Genomic DNA, 20,225 nt, shown 5'->3' on the forward strand with positions numbered 1-20,225 from the left:
TTTTATGTAGTAAATAAACGATATTTAAAAGGAAATTTTAAACCCAGAATCCCTGTTTAAATAAGGTAACACACCAATATTAACTCTATCCATATTTTTATATTATTATAATTATTATTATTATTATTATTATTATAAAACTTTGGCTTTGACTGCTGCACACAAACTTTGGAAAATAATTGTCACTGGCAACAAATCCAACAAATTAATTTGATTATTAGGTGACCTGCGGCATCTTTATACATATATGGAACTGATCTTACCATATATGGTTATTTTTCGCCTACTAATGTTATTAAACAGCTATAAAATACCTATACTTTATGCTTATGTTTTTGCGCGAAACATTTATGCTTCTGTGCCGAGAGAGGGCCCTTCTAAAATTAATGACATAATGCGAAGTCGAAAAATGTTGTGATAATGGTCAAAATTCCCAACGCAATTATAGAGTGAAGACTAAAGAAACTTTTGAGAGACATAATGTAAAAGTAGCAGTAACCATTGATTCTGGTGATAAGTGTATTGATTCCGGATGCAAAAGAGGAAGAGTAGAGACGAGGCATGAATTGCCTAGATCATGAAATGTTCTCACCAAACATGGTAATACAGTTTGCAAAAAACAGAGTAATGTTGAGAAAGCAAAAACGAGAGAATTGAAAACAAACCAGATGCTAGTCGAGACGATATTGACAGATCCGCTACACAGAAAAAGCGAAATTCGACCAGCCTGTGTCTGAGGACAAATCTCCAAGCGCAAGACCACCCAAACGTTCTGAAGATTATGTTTAAATTTGAACATTTTTGTATTTTATTAAATTCTTAAACTCTCAATATGGACCCTAATAAACATACAACAATAACATTTTTTTGTGGTATATATATATTTCAACACGCTGTTTCTATTGTTATATTTCTTTTATTCCTGTCCACCCAGGCAGCACCTGCCAACTCATATGCTATGACTTTATCCAAATTCCCTCACTTGCACTGATGAAGGGCTAGTGTTGCCCGAAAGCTCTGCTAACTTTTCTGGCTGTTTACTTTATCGTTTTGATTTAGCTTTTCGCTTTTTTTTTTGTATCTCCATTGAGATCCAGCCACTGATACCCACAGCATTGTCATTTTTTTCAGTAATTTGCCTTTAGATTTATATATATATATATATGTACATATTTTCATTAAACCAAAGTTTGTTGTACAACTACATATATACGTGCATCTGCTGGCCAAGTTACAAAATAACTGCTTTCGCAGTTTTAGAGATCTGCCACCAACAAAAAATGATAACAAAAAAATATATTTTTTGACAATAACAATAATTAATAGAAATTGCAACTATAATTTATCACTGTATCACTTATCATAAACCTCTATGTTGTATCTTAGCTATTAAATTGTGTATGGTGCCCCAATAGGCTCGATCTATCTGCCAAGTCACATACTCGAATAAAGTTGTTCCTAGTTTTAGACATGTTTAATCATCCTTTTGTTGTATCTCTTTACTTGACAATAAGAATACAACACAAGTTCATCTAGGTGTGATTTTAAGAAATTAATTGAATATAAGTTTGAAACCAATTTTCCAATGAAACCTACTGTACTGAAATATACTTCATATCAGGGCTTATCTTCCTGTATAGTATCATAAAAATGGTATGTAACACATTAATTTATGTGTATTACATACATTTGCTTCAAATTGTTAAAAATCAATCAACACCTTACTAAAAAGTATTATTGAGTTGATAGGTTTCATTTGAGTATATACGAAATTAAAAGCTTTTTTATACTTAGGTGAAGTGGACTCTCTAGAAGACAACTGGCACACTTCTGAACAAAAAACTATTGTTACGGTGAGAATAAAATATTCTTGGTCTTTTTTGCTAATCTTTTCAATTGTTATTTTGTGTCTTGTCCTTAGGTGATCTAGAGAGTTACCGCAACAAATCTCAGGTCGCACCTGGCCACTTCTCTGAGACTGAAATTGATTCAAACAAAATGCGGCCACTACATTTTAGTCCGGGAAAAGGCCAGTCCTTCGAGGATGATGGGGAATGGTCTGAACCACAGATCAAAGATTCAGGGGTGGACACAAGCAGCAGTACAACTTTATATGACGACCACTATCCACTGAAGGTTAGAAATCACATTGAAAACCCCAACTACCTTCTCATCAATCATATAGTTTTTTGGTGTTATATATGTTTTGTCGAGCTGTAACTCTCTAGAAGCACTTTTTTAAAGCACGTATTTTACATCCATATCTCATTTTGCATGATCTATGTAATCCTAAATGCTGTCTCACTTGTTATTCTTCAGCTTCTGTTTATTTTGTTGAAGCTTAATTGTAACTACTTCTCTTTAAAAAAACAATTTTTTTACACTTTTGAAAATTAAATGAGCCTTACCTGTAAGGTGAAGTTTGATTCAGCAGTGGCACTTCTGGGTTAACATGAGAGGCACGACCAGTATCAGTTTTCAAATCCTTGTGTGCACGAGCGAACGCGGTCTAAATTAACAGCGGATACTTAGGTAGGGCATGTTAACCCAGACATGCCACTGCTGATATGGTAGAATTGTTCAAACTTAAACAGGTAAGGCTCATTTAATTTTCAATTCTACCATGTCAATAGTAAGGCAACTTCCGGCTTCCAATGAGACTTTAAAGCAGAGTGAACACAAGGAAATACATCATATGCATTTTCGTTAGTATCAATCGGCTTATTAATACCGGTTAAACGTAGAAGCAGAGGCCCAACTTATATGTTTTAAAATATCATCAACCTACTGGCCTTAGATACACTAGCTGCCCTATTAGATTATATTTTTGTAATACTTGATTAAAATTCGTTTATTATATGAAGAGTTATGAAAACATACAAGTCACCGTCTAACTCAGGAAGTCTTCAATTTGAGAAAATCAACAATGTCAATGCAAAAAGACTCTCTGACAAAACTTGTCATTTTCTCCTGAAACGTCAAACTGGTTGAAAAGATATTACTAGGTGGTACATAATATATTTTCTGTTATTTTTTTTTAATATATGGAGAAAAATAACGATTTTATTGCCAAATATTTACAAAATGATTAAACATTCATTCTACGGTGGAAGCCATGCTGTTTCATTGTAAACAAATTGTTGGCCAATCACAGTCAATGATTCACAAACTCTTGGTAGAAATTTAGCAAACTAAGACCAATTGTCATTGGTTGATAAAAATTATGGTAGCAAAAACCTTAAAAGCTTCTAAGAACAATTGAGGCATGGCATCACAAAATCGGCGTAGTGTCGGAAATAATCATTTTTTAGATTTTTATATATTCGTAATCTACATTTAATAAGCTTTAAAATGAGGCGTTGTTTATTAAAATTGGTTTATTATATGAAGAGTTATTAATGAAAACATACAAGATACTTTCTAACTCAGGAAATCTTCATTTTGAGAAAATCAACAATGAAGTAGCGACGCCGATTAGCTTGGCCTAGCCTAGCCCGCCGATCAACGCGACCAGACTCTCTGTCAAAACTCGCTATTTTCCTCTCAAAAACGGCAAACTAGTCGAAAATATATCATTGTGTGGTACATAATATTATATTTTTTGTTATTTTTAAAAAATATATGGATAAAAATAACGATTAACTTCCTAAATATTCATTAAATGTTGAAACGTTCATTCGAGAAACTACGATGGAAGACATGCTGTTTCATCGTAAACAAAAGCGTCAGCCAATCAGAGAGCGTAATTAATCTCTATAGCCAATCACAGTCAAGGATTCACAAATTCTTGTTAGAAATTTCAGCAACCTAACACCTTAATAAAACCAATTTCCATTGGCTAGATTAAAAAAAATCCCTTAGGTTATTAAATTATGGTAGCTGATATATTTTCGAACAGATAGGTACCAAACATGACGTCATTCGGGTAAGCGGTTTGTTTACAAAAGCGCCGTAAAGAAAGTTGATTTTTGAGTGAACAAAAATACAATTTCCTAATGATTTTTAATGGAAACAACTTAAATAATTGCAAAATACACATACTTGTGATATTTTTTTATGAACAAGAGTTTGATATGTTAAAGATAAGTGTTTATAGTATCGTTTTTTATTGAAATTTTAAAATGGATAGGTTAGGCCGATTTTCACATTCTGAACTTCAAGGCTAAATATCTCAAAAGTTCGGGTTGCGACTCTGCGCCGCTTTTGTGATGCCAGGCCTGAATTAAGTTGTTCAAATGCAAATTTTGCTTTTGACAAATTGCATATTTTTGTATGAATAAGCTTTTGTTGTACTGAGATACAGCTGATTTTTGTCCATTATTATTATTATCTTTGTACTATTAAAACACTATTCTAAAAACTTCTAAAATTATTAAAATGATGTATTTTTCCTTCACAAAAGCAAAACGAAAAAAGTTCTATATTTTTTCTAGTTTTGTGTAATGTTATAATGTGACAACATTTTTAATTTCTTTTAAAGTTTGAATATAAACCATACTAAATTAAAAGAGGATATGAAATTTGAAATTTGTTTTTTTTGCATTAGAACTATAAAAAAAACAACAAAACACAAACAAATGTACTAAAAATGTCATGGAATTAATAATTAAAGAAAATTTTCTAAAACCCATCACACACAAATCATAAAAAGTACATCTAAAAAACATACCTTTTAGGATTTTTTATTTAAAAACAATATATGGCTAATGTTTTTATATATTTATTTGTAATGTCCGTGACATAATGTAATGTCTGTGAATTTGTTTTGGTTTTAAAGTTTTGGTATATAGCGTATATTAAATTAAAAGATAAACAGCCAGAAAAAGTAGTAAAGCTTTTAGGCAACACTAGCGATTCATCAGTGGGGCTAGTGTTGCCCGAAAGATCTGCTACTTTTTCTGGCTGTTTTACTTTATCGTTTCGATTTAGCTTTTTGCTTATTTTATTTTGTATCTCCATTGCCGCTGTGGACATGGCTTCTGATACTGTACTGTGTAGTCGAGAGCGGAATAAACAATATATATACAATATTACATACAGTAGTACGTCTTCAAGCTCGAGCGGGAGTTGAGCGATATTTTTCGTTGTGTTAAAAATGCCGATACTGAAGTCGAGCGTAAAAACATGTTATTCCATTTTGCCCTTTTCATACACAGCTCATGCGGTGTTACTTTTGTAAACAAGAATGATATTACGATCAACTGAACATCTAGTTTTTACTTTATTTAATAGAAGTGTATAGCTAGTTTGCCGGTGGAACATCGTCGCCTCTAGTCTAATTCATTGTTGAAAATTTATATTTTTGCCATTCGGAACCGGCCTGATAGTATGTATTCAAATACTTTCCGATCATTTTTAAACTAAAAATAGTTTCATATTGAGTTTTACTGTGAATTCATACTTGTCACGTCAGTAATAAACAATGGGTAATGTCAGACAACTTTCAAGAGTGGTATAGCCTAGCCATCTAGGCCTACTATAATTTTGTTATTGTTTGTTGTTTTCCTCCACTAAACAAGTGTTTCACTGACATTTGCATGTAAAAAATCTTTTTTAAGTAAAGTCCTTTTTCCACCTAGTGGGTGGTCACCGCCCTACTATATTGACACATATTGTTGCATGTGACATCAATACAACAATATAATGTCACATGTGTGATTGGCTTGGCAGTTGATAGATGGCTGTTAATTCGTGACCTAAGAAATGTTGCCAGGAGTGTTAATTGTGAAATAACATGTTTGTTTGGGAAAATGTTTAATTTCAGTTATTTTCTAGCTAGCCTAGACCTAAAAATAACCAATTTTTAGGGAGGCAGGGATAATCGAAAAAACCCCCTGATTTGCATATCACCACAACTGACAGTAAAACGTGAAAAGTAGTAGTAGAAGAAGCAAGATCGAGTGAACTCGAAACATTCAGTCTGTTGATGAAAGGATGCCAACCACAAGGTCATATTCAATACTGTGTACAACGTTCAGTCGATCGCAGAAGGGCTGCAGACAGAAGATTGTATTACAAAGTTTACCTAGATTTTTTGGGTCACATGTTGTGAAATACCACCTTCCCACATCAGCATCTCGCATGTTTTTTTTCCACTCACATTGGATAGTATGGGTGGCCCGGTCAGTCTCAGCAGCGATGGATATGGGCTGACCGTAGATCATATTAGACCAAAGTACATACAATCAATAAATATTTTTTTCATTTTTATTAATTTTTCTGTCAAACTATGACTGAACCCAATCGGTACTGATGTATTTTTTTTCACTATGCCTGAACAGCGGACGACCAACTAACAATTGAGTTCATGAGTTCAGAACCTTTCGCGAATATTTCGTTGGTCGAGGAGGAGAGCAAGGAAGATGCTCTTGGTAGATCCAGCCATTAAACATAAATTTGTAGAGTCCATTAATTATGGAAAAGTTCACTATTTAGGATCCTAATAAACACGTGTCTCGATCACTGACTGTGTAGTAGAAGCGAATTGACAATCGCGTGTCTGGTAATCACATTACTGGTGTCAGTTCCCAGTCTGTGGTTCAGTGAAGGCAAATTACATTCATCAATTTGGCAAAGGGAACAACATTTTCACCAAATTTGTTCCCCAATCGCCATTACTAAATTGGTGAATGGTTACCGCGATTGGTAGACACGTATGTTACATGGGGTGCATTAACGTGGATAACCAAATCTAGTTAGTTTTTATATTTCATGTCATATGAAATCTATGTGGTTTGGTGGTAAATTGTTGGTAATTTTAGTGATGTAGTAAAGTTTATGTTGTATGTTTTTTTATATTAATTTAGTATTTGGTTATCAATAATTGTTATTATTTCAGCACCCAGTTACGTGGCAGCGTGATATTGATAATCACCGACTTATTGGTCGAATGATCTTGAAGAAAGGCCAGTCAGATGGAAGCTTAAAAGAAGATTCTAGTGCAATTTTGGGATTAAAAGTTGGTAGAGATCGTGGAAAGTTAGGTCCTTTTATTTCAAAGATTAGACAAGGCAGCATTGCAGATACAGTTGGTCAGTTGAAAGAAGGTAATTTGTTATTATTGCGCCGTAAAAATGTATTATTGACTATTATAACAGAAATAAATTAATAGATGGTATTATAACATAAAGGGCATGTGGCGTAGTGTGTTGGACGTTCGACTACTGAGATGTGAGATTGAGGTTCGAACCCAATTCTTGCCGCATTGCTTGTATCTTTAGGAAAGATACTTTACTTACGTTTGCCTCTCTCCACCCAGGTGTATAAATGGGAACCCGGTTAGATCAAGACACAACTTTGCGCTGATTACTAGCTGCATTATGGGAGTATGTTTCCATATGTGTTTGATCCAAAAAATTGATTGGGTTAATAACATTCAGCGCTTAGAGGTTTTACAACATTAGGCGCTATATAAATCCAGGATATTATTATTATTATTTATCTGATTGTATTCTTGCAATTTGATTAATTAATTACATGTCGTTTGGAATTAGCCATTTAAAATAGCTTCAGATCATTTGTATGATTTTGATTACTTTATGGGAACAATTTTACAAGTGGAATCATTGGGTTTTGTATCGCTTTTGCTTTTACACTAGCAGGCCTATGTTTCGGTTGTTGACATAGGTTATAGGTGTATTATAAAACAAATAATGAATGTTTTGTATTCATGCAATGGTACAAATAATTTCATTCGCCTCGTGAAAATAGAATTTCATCTTTCATAATAAAAATAATTCATTAATTCAATCTTTTATTTCGGAATCTCGATAGAAAGTCAAATTACATATAAATGAATTAAAAATAAACAAGACTAATTAGTCATCTCAGGATGGCATTCCACCTGTAGAGCATCTTTGACTAATATAAGACGTTGCCTAATAATCGTTGAGACTAAAACATTTTCACTTGAATTGAGTCTACACATCAGGCCACTTTCTTAACAGTTCATAAAAAGAAGGAATTCTACATTCCGTAAACATGAGGCTGGCACTACAATGTCGAGGCCTTTGCAACAACATTCTTAAACCATTATTGTAGCATACCTGGAGAGATCGCAAGGTACCCTGATTATAGTTGCACCATAATGTAGCACAATACAATATGTTTTAAATAAAACACATTTCACATCGACAGAACACATGCTAAATTTTCTGATCAATGAATTGGAAAACAACTTAAATGGTGGTTTATTGAAACTTAAATTTAGGTAGTCAATGGCTCGCTCGTTAATAATATAACAAAACATGTTGTAGTTGTCGTCCATCTTTAATCATCTCTCCTGTTTTCCTCTAGAGGGCTCACTTCCGTGTGACGAATCCATCACACATCCCCACTTAAAGAAAGTTTGATATGATTAAACTTATAACTGTTTACTTTAACGTCTTAAATCTTTTCCTAATGACTTTAAATCCGTATATGCCATTAATGCATCACTCTATCACAATTAACATATTACATTTAAATAAACACATAAAAACAAAACTTTTAAAATCATTTAATGTTATATATGAATTTCCAGATTCATTTCTTGAACTGCTAAACTCTATCTCAACAAGCGTTGGTTTTTGTCTAATGGGTTGTGGTCAGTCCAAACTACAATTGGAAACGGAGTAGATCCAAGATACACTTCAAAATAATTTAACGCTGACATCAAAGCTAATGTCTCTGTAGAAGAACGCTTCATTGTTATTGACACCTAAATGACCTGAACGATCATCATGTGCAGTAATAATAATAACGGTATCCACTAAGAATAACTTTTTGGTGAATGTCATGAATATCTGGTGGCCTCCACTTACGCATAAGTATGCCATCTTTTTTATAATAACAAACAGGAACAATAGACATTATAGAAATCAAGATCTTTAATCTGCTCTTCCACTATTCCTAGACCGATTAAGAACTTTCTGACTGAAATCACACACTTTTGGGTGCTGTTGTTCAGCCTGGACAGTGTGTGACTCGGAACCTGAGCAGACAGCCACTTGGGAAACGCAATCTGTAATTTCTCCGTAAAAACTATCACTTAAGTCAATACTTTCATCTTCATCTATGGTTTTATTTGCCATAGATCGCGTCACCGCACGTGATGGAAACACATAATAATAATTTCTCTAAACACCTCATGCTTTCGTCTTTAACAGAACTCTTGCACACTACCGGTTCTACTGTCACTCCTGCCAAATCATTCCCCAAAAGAAGTGTGACACCCCATACTGGAAGACTCAGAACGACACTGACAACAAAATCTCCGCTAAACAATATCTGTTTCAATCCGGACTTCTTAACCCCCTACAACACCTTGAATGAGCACACTTGCTCCAGCAGAAGACTTGTCCGAAAATGACAATGCCGATTCTAATATCAGGGATTGTGACGCCCCTGTGTCTGTTAAGACACGAACTTCACTTAAATAGCTTTCGCACTTTTTCCGGATCTGAAGATTGGATCAACTTCTCACTTTCATCAATGTCATGACTCTCTGTCTCTTTCAAAGGGACTGTATTAACCAACTTGTTTGGAAGTGATTTTGGTTACTTATTATCCCCTTTAGCTTTTTTTTTAAACAGCCAGCAATCTGCCTTTATATGACCCTTTTTCTACGCCTCTGGAACTAACTCATAAGCTGACAAAACAGCAGTTTTAACAGCATCATAGCTTTCACAGTGATCATCAGCCAATGCAGAAAATACCTTTGTAACAACACAGTCAAGTGTTTAATAGCCCACTTTAATCAATTAGCAATTTTCTCAAGCTAAAAAATAATTATGTCTCTACCTCGTCCTCATTAAACTTGGAAACCCATTTAATATTTTCTGAATCATTTGGTGTAGAAACTCATGTGGTGTGACCCATTTGGTTAGCTAATTCTAATTTAGAATGCTCCTCTGATAGCTGAGCTACCACCACAATGGACATGCTATCCAAAAATTCCTCGTCAAAATCACTTTCTGACATAGTTTCTATTAAACAAACACACAGGTTAAAATAACCAATATGATGATAGGCACTAGTAATAAAATACATGCCAAGCCCACACAGTATCAAACCTACCGTGCGGCGTGGTCTCAATAACTAGACCCCTAAAATCAAAGCCAAACAGACTTTGAGTATCACAGGCAAGCCTATACAAGCCTAAAACAACAACACAGTGTACCGGATTGTTGGTGACCGCCAAACCCTGTTCGCTATTTGTTTAGCATTGCGAGTACAAAAGGTCAAAGTATCTGGTTATAAATGTTCATACGTTTACTTTTATTATATTTAGTCTAAACTTATTTTCAGAAGTTTGGATAAAAAATTATTGGTCCCAAAGTTGTTCCTTGTGAAACAGCACAATTGCCATTGCCATTTAGAAATGCTTGCTATTAGTTGATTGCGCTTATTATTTGCAATTTGTCAAGTATTTGGGTTTACTCCATGATACAACTATTTTTTTTCTAAATCCATGTGAAAATATGCGTGACTGAGATTGGTCTTATTTACTTCAGTATATTAATATTAGTAGGTACAAACAAAAAAATTCATATAAAAATAAGCAGTTTCTGAGAAATCAGAAAAATAAAAAACGCTGTTTATTATTTTTTCAGCAGTTAGGTGGTTCTCCTCACTCTGTGATCGACAAAAAATGACCTTAGTTGTAAAGTTGTAAGGTCATGTTATCATGTTATGTCACATCTCCCCTCGCAGCAGCAGTAGCAGCTACCTGCATTATCAACGATTAATTACGCAAAAAATAAATGGTCAACCCCTAAAAAATACATCAGAAATTTAGCTTCCAAAGACTCTGAAAACATATTCGTATAATATTTTTGGAACTTAAATCTATTTTTTTATGATTTAAAAAAAACGCAATGTTTTTTTAGTCACGTCCAACGCGACTCTACAGTTCACTATGTCGGTCGGTTGGTTGGTCGGTCAAATTTGAGCATGTGACTTGTTGCAATTTACATGAAAATGAAAAATGTTTGTAATTATATTTATATCTGGGCCCAAGATGGACTTTTTTATGTTTTTATAATATCCATGTAGCATATAACAACAGGATTGATCCTATTCGCTATGATACCACAGCAATCCACTCTACCACTACTGTACAGTGTGTATCCATCAAATTTTAGTTTACATTAATTTCTTTTACTAGATGGTAGGCTGTGCCCACAGATGGTTCTCGAATACAGTAGAACCCATATTAAAATTGTTCTCTTAATAGGGGTGTCCCCTGAATAGGGGTAACCCAGTCAGAAACCAAGGTGAAATGGTGAAAGGCCAAAGGTTTTCTTTCGCCAAATCCTAATTTGGTCAATTTAAAATTCAAATGTTTGCTAGTTGTAATTTGTGGAAAAATAGGTACTTTTTATCTTAGGCACGCTAGCCACCGATCGCTATGTCGACAACAGCTATTCGGTGAACAAAATTTTTGCATTTACACGCCGCCGCTGTACGTCAAGAAAACATGAACAGCACCGTTGATAATGATATGCATTATAAACAGCAAGCATTTTCCCAACACATTAAATCACATGTGTTTAGTACGTCACTGATTATTACATCATGTTATTACAGAATATGCGATTATCAATTTAGGGATTTAACTAAATAAATATTTTGACTACACAGTGGTCGAAGCATGTGTTTAAATAAATAGTGAACACCCCCAATTTTGTTAATTTAGCAACAACGATCAGCCGACCAATATTTATCGAGAACAGCATCATACATGCTTCTCGCGGTGGGGAATTTTCTACGTCATGTAATTCTATCAGAGGGGAATACAGCTGCCAACCTGAACAAGGCTAGCAAGCTGAACCTAATAATAAGTTTTCACTTACAATAATGAAATGGATAGAGCCAAGAGCTAAATTATTATAAGAAGTATGTTATCAAATATTCGTACCAGAAAAAAAAAATGCAAAAACAATTTGTGGTTAAAATTGGAAGCGAGGGGACATTGTGAGTAGAATTTGAATTCACAGGACTGGTAGCAATAGAATGTTCGGCTCATTTTTAGCAGAAATTGATTGCTTTACCCTTCAGTTTTATAAAACAATTACCACTAAATAAAGTGTAAAATGATATATTATAATTTATTATATGTTTTTTAATCAATTAAAAAGGGGATGAAGTATTAGAATGGAATGGACAACCTCTGCAGGGTAAAGATTTTAGTGAAGTTCATGACATCATTAACAGATCTAAGCGAGAACCTCAAGTCCAACTTGTAGTAGCCAGAGCAATGGGGTAAGTTTAACTAAAATTATTCAATAGTCGTAATATAATAGTTATATATTGTTTGAAGGTTTGCATGGCGAAATCAAATGTTGATATAAATTTTGCGATATACCACTTATATTAGTTCTGAAAAGAACTGTTGAGTTTCTTGACATTTCGATCAATATGCTTTGATGAGGACGATCAAGGCATATTGATCGAAACGAAACTTTTTTTCCCCTTCTTTTTAGTTAACCGCACTCACCGGATAACTCCTTGTAATTGTCCTGATTTATATTCTTCTTCTTTCCTTCTTCCCTATTTTTTTGTCTTGTGTATCTTTGAAATGTGTAAACATAAAATTTCATAACTTTGTCAACATATTGACATTTACATGAAGTTGTGCATGTCAGAGTTGCGCAACATGACTTACGCACGATTTTATGAATTTCAATGATTGATCGTAGATTAAAAACCAAGCGTTATTTTTTATTGAAACCTTGTGAAAATTTAGGGAAAAACTTTCTGTGGATTAAAAATGGCATGTTTAACAAAACGTTACGCGCACACGCGCATTTAAAATTCACATTCACTTTTTTATGCGTACGGTGCGCATGGAGTATGAAAAACATGTTTTTTTCTCTTGAATTATATTTTTCCAGCTTTTCCTAGTATTTAAAAAAAAAATTATACCATTTTCACTTCAAATCACACCATACGAAGACGTTGAATTAGACAATTTGCGCGCGTTTTAGTTGAAAAAGTTGTCAACATATTAAAATCTTTTATAGCTCTTCAGGATCAAAGGTGACCCCCAATTTTTTTAGCTTATTATGCAAGCAGATAAGTTGTAAATATGAATTAATGCAAAATTGTTACCTCTCTGATGTTGTGAAGTCATCATATGGCCACCCGAATATAAAATATACGATTTTGATAGAGCGCATCTCGCTTATCCGTATTCTATTTCGACCCAGATTTCAATATTGTCTAGGTCAATCAATTATCTTTCGCATGAGTTACAAACCTTTTATTTTTTATGACGTCATCATGTCAAAATATTTGAACAAAATGGGTTACTTATTTTCATCTTTACAGTAAATTTCAATCTATTATAGCTCTTTATAATAAAAAGTGATACTCATGTTCTGGAAGATAAAATTGTAGATACGAATTCATGTAAAAATGTTGCCAATCGGATGTTGTGACGTCATCATATGGCCAGTTGAATAAAAAAAATGCAGATTTGCATCATAGTTCATCACATTTAAAAGAGAGTGCATCTATATTCTACGTTTCGAATCTTTTCAACATGTTAATATGTTGTTGTTCAGATTATTTGCTATCATTTTGATGACGTCATCATGTTAAAAATTGGCATAAAAGGTGGGTCTCATAATTTCACCTATGCTACACAGTATGTATACAGTATATACTGTGTATGCTGTATATACTATATGACACAAAATAGACAGAATTCTGCACTTACAACATATCATATTCTTCATGTCATAATGCCATAATGCCATAATCTTTTCTGTGCACAATATTTCAACGTATGACGTGCATGTAGCATTTGTCATGCGGATTACTAACTCGTCAAAATGACGAGTTCAAATCTTGTTCATTTTCTTTCCACTCTTTTCTTTGCGTCGCTTTTCTATAAAACGTGTAAACATAACATTTCATAACTTTGTCAACATATCAACATTTACGTGAAGTTGTGCTTCTATTTTTTTTTTTTCGTTTTGATTTAGCTTTTCGCTTTTTTTTTTTGTATCTCCATTGAGATCCAACCATTGATACCCACAGCATTGTCATTTTTACGATTTTTGCCTTTGGATTTATATATATATATATATCGTTTTAAATTAATTAATTAAATTTTAGTATATCACCGGGCAGAATTAATGTTCTTTGCCTGTTGTGTTTATATATATAAAAGTATCTCTTCGGAGATCCTGCTTTTTGATAAAATACTGAAAGATGAGGGCGTATCAATTTGATCTCTGGTGCGCGTGCGTACAATTGAGGGACTAGTGCTGTTCAGCTGTACCACGCCAAGAATGTTAAAGAGTCGCTATCCAATCGAGTTTAAACAATACCCTGGAAGCCCCAGTGGTCTAATGGTTAGGACAGCTGCATATCAAGCAGAAGGTCCGGGTTCGAGTCTCGGTTCGGCGACTTTTTCTCATTCTTATAGATTTTCTCATCTTATCGTTTCAAATTAATTAATTAAATTTCAGTATATCACCGGGCGGTTTAGAATTAATGTTCTTTGCCTGTTGTGTTTATATATATATTTAAAAGTTATAGAATATTCCAAATGCAGAAAATTTATTCCAAAATTGTTGATATTTCTGAACATTTTAGGAGTGATGGAAGATCTGCATCCGAGAAGAATCACCAAACTATGAATAAACGTTCAAGTCAAAGTGAGTTATTTTTTACTTATTTTCTTTTTTGAATTATGAAAGTGATTAATAAAAAAAATAAGTTGGCCTAGCTAGATGTGAGTACTAACTACAAAAGTATATGCAGGCTGTGCGATGTTTAAATAAAGTATTATATTACATAGCCTATGTAAATACGTGAACGTGATTGGTTGAAACTGCATCACATGACTACCTCTGCGAGGATCGTAAATCGTATATATCCTCGAGTACGATGATATTGACTGAGTAATTTTCGCGTAATTATCGTGTCCCTGTCATTAAACATATAAAATCCAGCAAATTCTCGAGTACAATGATATTGACTGTGTAATTTTCGTGTGGCAACACTCCCGTTTGGCGATAAATAAACAAAAGTCATCTACTGGGTCTTGAACTCACGATGAAATTGTCACTCCATCACAAGAAAACGCTTCATGCGCTGCGCCACGGAACTTGATTGAAGAAATTAATCAACTAAACTATTTAAACTATGTATACATAGCACTCTCATTTGTTATTAGTCCTCTCTAGATGTGATGAAAGACTGTTTGTGATTGGTTATTACTCACGGTAGTAACCTGTTACGCGCGATGCGGCAAACATCCGGTGATTCAGCTCGAAGAAGACGAATTATTATTTTTTTGGCCTACCTGATAATAATATTATTATTGTTAATGTAGGCTTATTGATGGAAATTCTTCTGTTAATTTAAACGACCTAGACCTAAGTGAATATTTTATTGCCAAGGAATCATTAATTAGTAATTATCTGTATATTATTCTTCGCAAGGTAAGGTGAATGCAACGCCTAACTAGGCAGGCTTATTACAATACAAAGGAGGCCTAGGCCTAGCAGTACACCCGACCCAGCAGTAGATATTCAACTTGTTGTTGGCAATGTAATAGATATCAGATATCGCCTTTTATATCGGTAAAATATAAGATTTTACATCCCCTTGGGAATGATATTTTCGATGGAATATATTTCCCGAAGCGCGAATTGAAATATATTCCATCGAACAAAATATCATTCCATCGGGGATGTCAAATCTTATATTTAACCTCTAAGCAGGCAATATCTGTATAATAAATAAAAAATCAGTGTTATATTTTCTTATCAATATAAAAACAGTCTCTTCTGCACGTGTGTGGCTTGTCTCACCATGAGCCTTGGCTTTGTGGTTTGTTATTGTTGTTAAGTTGCGCCCTCAATCTAAGAAAATAACACTATTTATGTAATAAATTACTAAAAATGAAGACATTCGGTCTTTTTATGCGTACGTAAAATCCAGGAAACGTAAAATCAGAGTTTGTAAAACAAAGGTTCTACTGTACTGTTAATCCGTGGATCAACTAACCCCTCTAAGCTCAGCTTACACCAAATAGTACTTTCAATTACAAACAGTATTTATACCAAACTGGTGAACTACATTACACAACCCATTATTAGCCTAGTATACCTACTAAAGCTACTAATTAAGTAAGAAAAACCATTTCACCAAGAATTGAGATATCTGTTCAAGGCAATTTAACTTTTTTATGCTAAAAATATTTTTTTTTTCACATCATGCCTAGTTTGGTTTTTTCAAGGCTGTCTCGTACATCAAAAATACAGTACTTTTTAATTGAATGCATAGATGACAGTACCTTTAAATCTCGCTAACTTCAGAAAAAAATGTTAGATGAGGTCACAATGTAAAATATATGCGGTACATTTTACAGTAGGTACTATCTCTCTAACCAATTCTACAATAAAAAGGTAAAGACGGAAATTTCCGTTTTTGGCGGTAAAATTGTCAATATGTATTCTGGTTTTTTTATTAACCAAAATACATTTAAAAAAATATACAGAATTGGCTTTAGCAGTAAGAACAAAATTGCGAAAAATTAATAATCAATGCGATCCCTAATGTTGATGTACACATAATAGACAGGTTCCATTTCCCCTGAAATATGATACAAGCAGCATTTCTGGGATCCACTTGATTTAGAATATTTCAAACTCACTGATTATGAATATGGTGGATCCCAAACGAAATTCGGCAATTTAAGCACTTAATTTGCATAATTAAAAATGGCGGCCATTTAAAAAAATAACTACCCCATATCTTGGAAACCGCTAGTCACAGATAATTAATTATGGTTGATTTATGTTAACCGTATTAATTTTATATTCACTACAATGCTTGAATAGATAGCTTGTAGACTCACATCCAAGATCAGATGCACCCTTGACAATTCCACTTTCAATCCATGCCTCATAGTACAACCCACACCCTTTCAGGATCGGAACATTCCATTTTAACTCAATAACTTAACTTAATAAAGTGCTTGGTCAACGATAATGAAAATGTAGCTTTGTCCCAAAATTATCTGATATTGACTGCATTCAGTGTATCAATTTATGAGCAGGAGCTTGGTGCAATGTATGTCAATCCTATATGCTTTTTGGAGTCCACTCCTTTCCTTTCTTATTCCATAATTATCAAAGCATGTGCATTGCTCATAACCATACATTGTATTCATTAAAATTGTCTTGGCCTCCATTTAATAATCGCCAGAAACATAAAGGTATGCTATCACTTGGCATCTTTCTAATTAATTACGGCCAATCCTTTGTGACCAAGTTTTGAAAGTATATCTCCACCAATCTTTAATGCAACATGTACAAGAGATAGAAACACAACTTCTTGCTCTGGTCGGTTTGTTGGAATCTTGATATCCTGATTGAGAAATCATTTTACTTGATACTGAATTGGAATGAGTACTGTTTGTCGGTCTGATGGATTAACATTTTAGAGGTTGAAAAAACTGAAAATCAGTATTTAATTGACAAACAAACTTGCATTTCTGAAATAGGACAGTGGGATATCCATGCACAAAGTACTGTATTAGCTAATTACTGATTCCATACATCAACCAACTTAAACACTAATCCTATTCTTTACAAGTTCATTGCAAAGTAAAAAAAATCAAGATCTCTTTTCTCAAAATCCTTTTTAATTTTCTCTGTGTTGTGCTCATATATGGACATGATGATGTCATATCACTACCATATTTAGGCACATCACGCTTTTTTATCAAACTAGTAGACAAAGCTTTAGGAATATTTTTATTTTAATTAGTATGCATTTTCGCCAGTCAACCAACATATTAGAATGTTGTGAGAGTCTATCTGTTGTATTGAGAAAACTTGAAGTGGGTTTGGATGATTTGTCTAGCTCGTGTTGTCTTCTCTTATTGTCTAATCATTTCATTCTTTCTTGATCAGTGAAATGGCAATAACACTGTTTATGCCATGATATCTTACGAGTAACTTCAGTGGTGAAACTTATTGAAACTCGGTCCATAATGTCATCATCATCATCGCCGAGCTGACAACACTTTCCAGCTGCATCCTTTACAATTCTTAAACCTTGCTCGCCTGCTTCTCTCAACTTATTATTAGCTTTACCTTTATGACATGTCTCATCTGTACAAAATCTTCACTAAAATAATCCATAACAGAATAAAAAATGTATTAGTCAACAACCAACCTAGAGAGCAAGCAGGTTTCAGAGCAGGGTACTCGACAATAGATCATCTACAAGCAATAAACCAGCTAATTGAAAAGGCAAGTGAATACCAACTCAATCTCTGTCTTGGCTTTGTGGATTACCAAAAGGCATTTGATTCTATTGAACATTTGGATATGTTTGAGGCGCTCCGAAAAATAAATGTTGACGAACGTTATGTCAGAATCATAGAAGATATCTACACTGATGCAATAGCCAGAATCCATATTGATAATGATATATCAAGAGAGGTTCATATACAGAGGGGGGTACGACAAGGTGATACTCTGTCCCCAATAATATTCACAGCAACCATCAAAGAAGTATTCAAAAAGGCTCAGCTTAATGGAGGAATAACTATTGATGGAGAAATGCTTACAGACCTCCGTTTTGCTGATGACGTGGCCTTGATTTCAACATCAGTTGCAGATATGAAAAACCAGCTCTCAAGTCTGAATAAGGAAAGTAAATCAATCGGACTAACTATGCACAAAGACAAAACAAAATACATGACTAACTTTGACACACAGGAAGACATTGAAATAGAGGGCCGGAAACTAAAAAAAGTGAAAGAATATAAATATCTAGGACAAACACTGAAAATGGAAGACACCACGAAAGAGGAAGTTCTGTTAAGAATAAAAGCAGGATGGATGAATTTTGGCAGACACAAACACATGCTGACTGACAAAAATATACCATTGTCACTGAGAAAGAAATTATTTAACCAATGTGTGCTATCAACTATGACATATGGTTCAGAGACATGGGCAATAACAAGGGAACTTGAACAGAAACTTACAACTACTCAAAGAGCAATGGAAAGAAAGATGATGAACTTGTCGCTTCGAGACAGGGTAAATCATACAATCATCAGAAAAAAGACAGGTGTTATAGATATAATGGAGAAAGTAAGACAGTCAAAATGGAGATGGGCTAGACACGTGGCAAGATTTCAAGATAATAGATGGACATACAGATTAACAGAATGGCAACCAAGGGTAGGAAAGAGGAAAAGAGGAAGACAGAAAAAAAGGTGGAGAGATGATCTAACAACGTACATTGGAACGGCTGCATGGACTAGGACAGCAATAATTAGACAGCAATGGAAATGTTATGAGGAGGGCTTCATTCAACATATGGATGAACTGCCTAGATAGATAGATAGATATGACAAAATAGACAAAGCCTATTATAATTCACTGGTCTTTACAAATGTGAAATTAAAATTCTTCTCAGAAATTGAACTTTTTACTTCTTCAACAAATCTTGAGGACAAACATGCCCATTAATTTGAATATGCAAATTAAGCTTTTTTTTCATTCCAAGGTTTCATCTGGAATCAACTAGATGTGTAATCAAAAAGTTTGAAATATCTCAGACCAACACTCAAGATGCTATTTAATTAATAGCATTTAACTCAGTTTTAACAGAAAAGAAATCGCTATTTTAGTAATTCGAATATGCAAATTAGATATTTTAAAAACATATTTGCAATTTAACAATTAGCATATTGCTATTTGACTGCAAATGAAGGGTTTAATAACCATACTTTTGGCCATTCTTGGACAAAATGTGCCATTGTTCTAAACAATTTGAAACAAAAAATAATTTCATAAGACCAATATTTTCAGGGTTACAGAATTTTATTAATAGTTCAAGGGTCAATAGTTTTAGAATCGGCCATTTTGTGTAAAAGCATGTCATTAGAATAAATATGAATGTATAGTTTCTGAACAATATGAGCCCTATTTTGTGTCTCTGCCATTATTTGTTGCCGAGATATATAAATCAAGCTCAAAGGTCAAAATGTCAGAAATAGGACTTGCATCCATTTTTTTTTACAAATTTTGCCATTAGAGTGGATATAAAAACATATTTAAAACATTTTGACACCATAATTAATTATTTATGACTAGCGGTTTTCAACATATAGGGTAGTTATGAAATAATGGCCGCCATTTTTAATTATGCAAATTAGGGGCTTAGATGGCCGAATTCGTAACCAGCGAGGTCGAAATAAC

General features: G+C 33.8%; 1 protein-coding gene across 7 annotated transcripts in view; it reads left to right on the forward strand.

The window, feature by feature from the left end:
• The window catches only part of LOC144840145 (regulating synaptic membrane exocytosis protein 2-like), a 161,929-nt gene that overhangs the window by 66,979 nt on the left and 74,725 nt on the right, over nucleotides 1-20,225 (forward strand). For 6 of the 7 annotated variants that reach the window (XM_078695830.1, XM_078695835.1, XM_078695837.1 and 3 more), the window contains 4 exons: nucleotides 1,922-2,136; nucleotides 6,839-7,046; nucleotides 12,120-12,243; nucleotides 14,587-14,648. In XM_078695830.1, coding sequence (XP_078551956.1) covers nucleotides 1,922-2,136; nucleotides 6,839-7,046; nucleotides 12,120-12,243; nucleotides 14,587-14,648 — 609 coding nt within the window. Of the gene's footprint in view, nucleotides 1-1,794; nucleotides 1,854-1,921; nucleotides 2,137-6,838; nucleotides 7,047-12,119; nucleotides 12,244-14,586; nucleotides 14,649-20,225 lie in introns of all 7 variants that reach the window. The other variant, XM_078695836.1, reaches the window with a different exon arrangement.

The sequence above is a fragment of the Antedon bifida genome, chromosome 4 (assembly GCF_963402885.1).
Source record: "Antedon bifida chromosome 4, ecAntBifi1.1, whole genome shotgun sequence".
Classification (NCBI taxonomy): Eukaryota; Metazoa; Echinodermata; class Crinoidea; order Comatulida; family Antedonidae; genus Antedon; species Antedon bifida.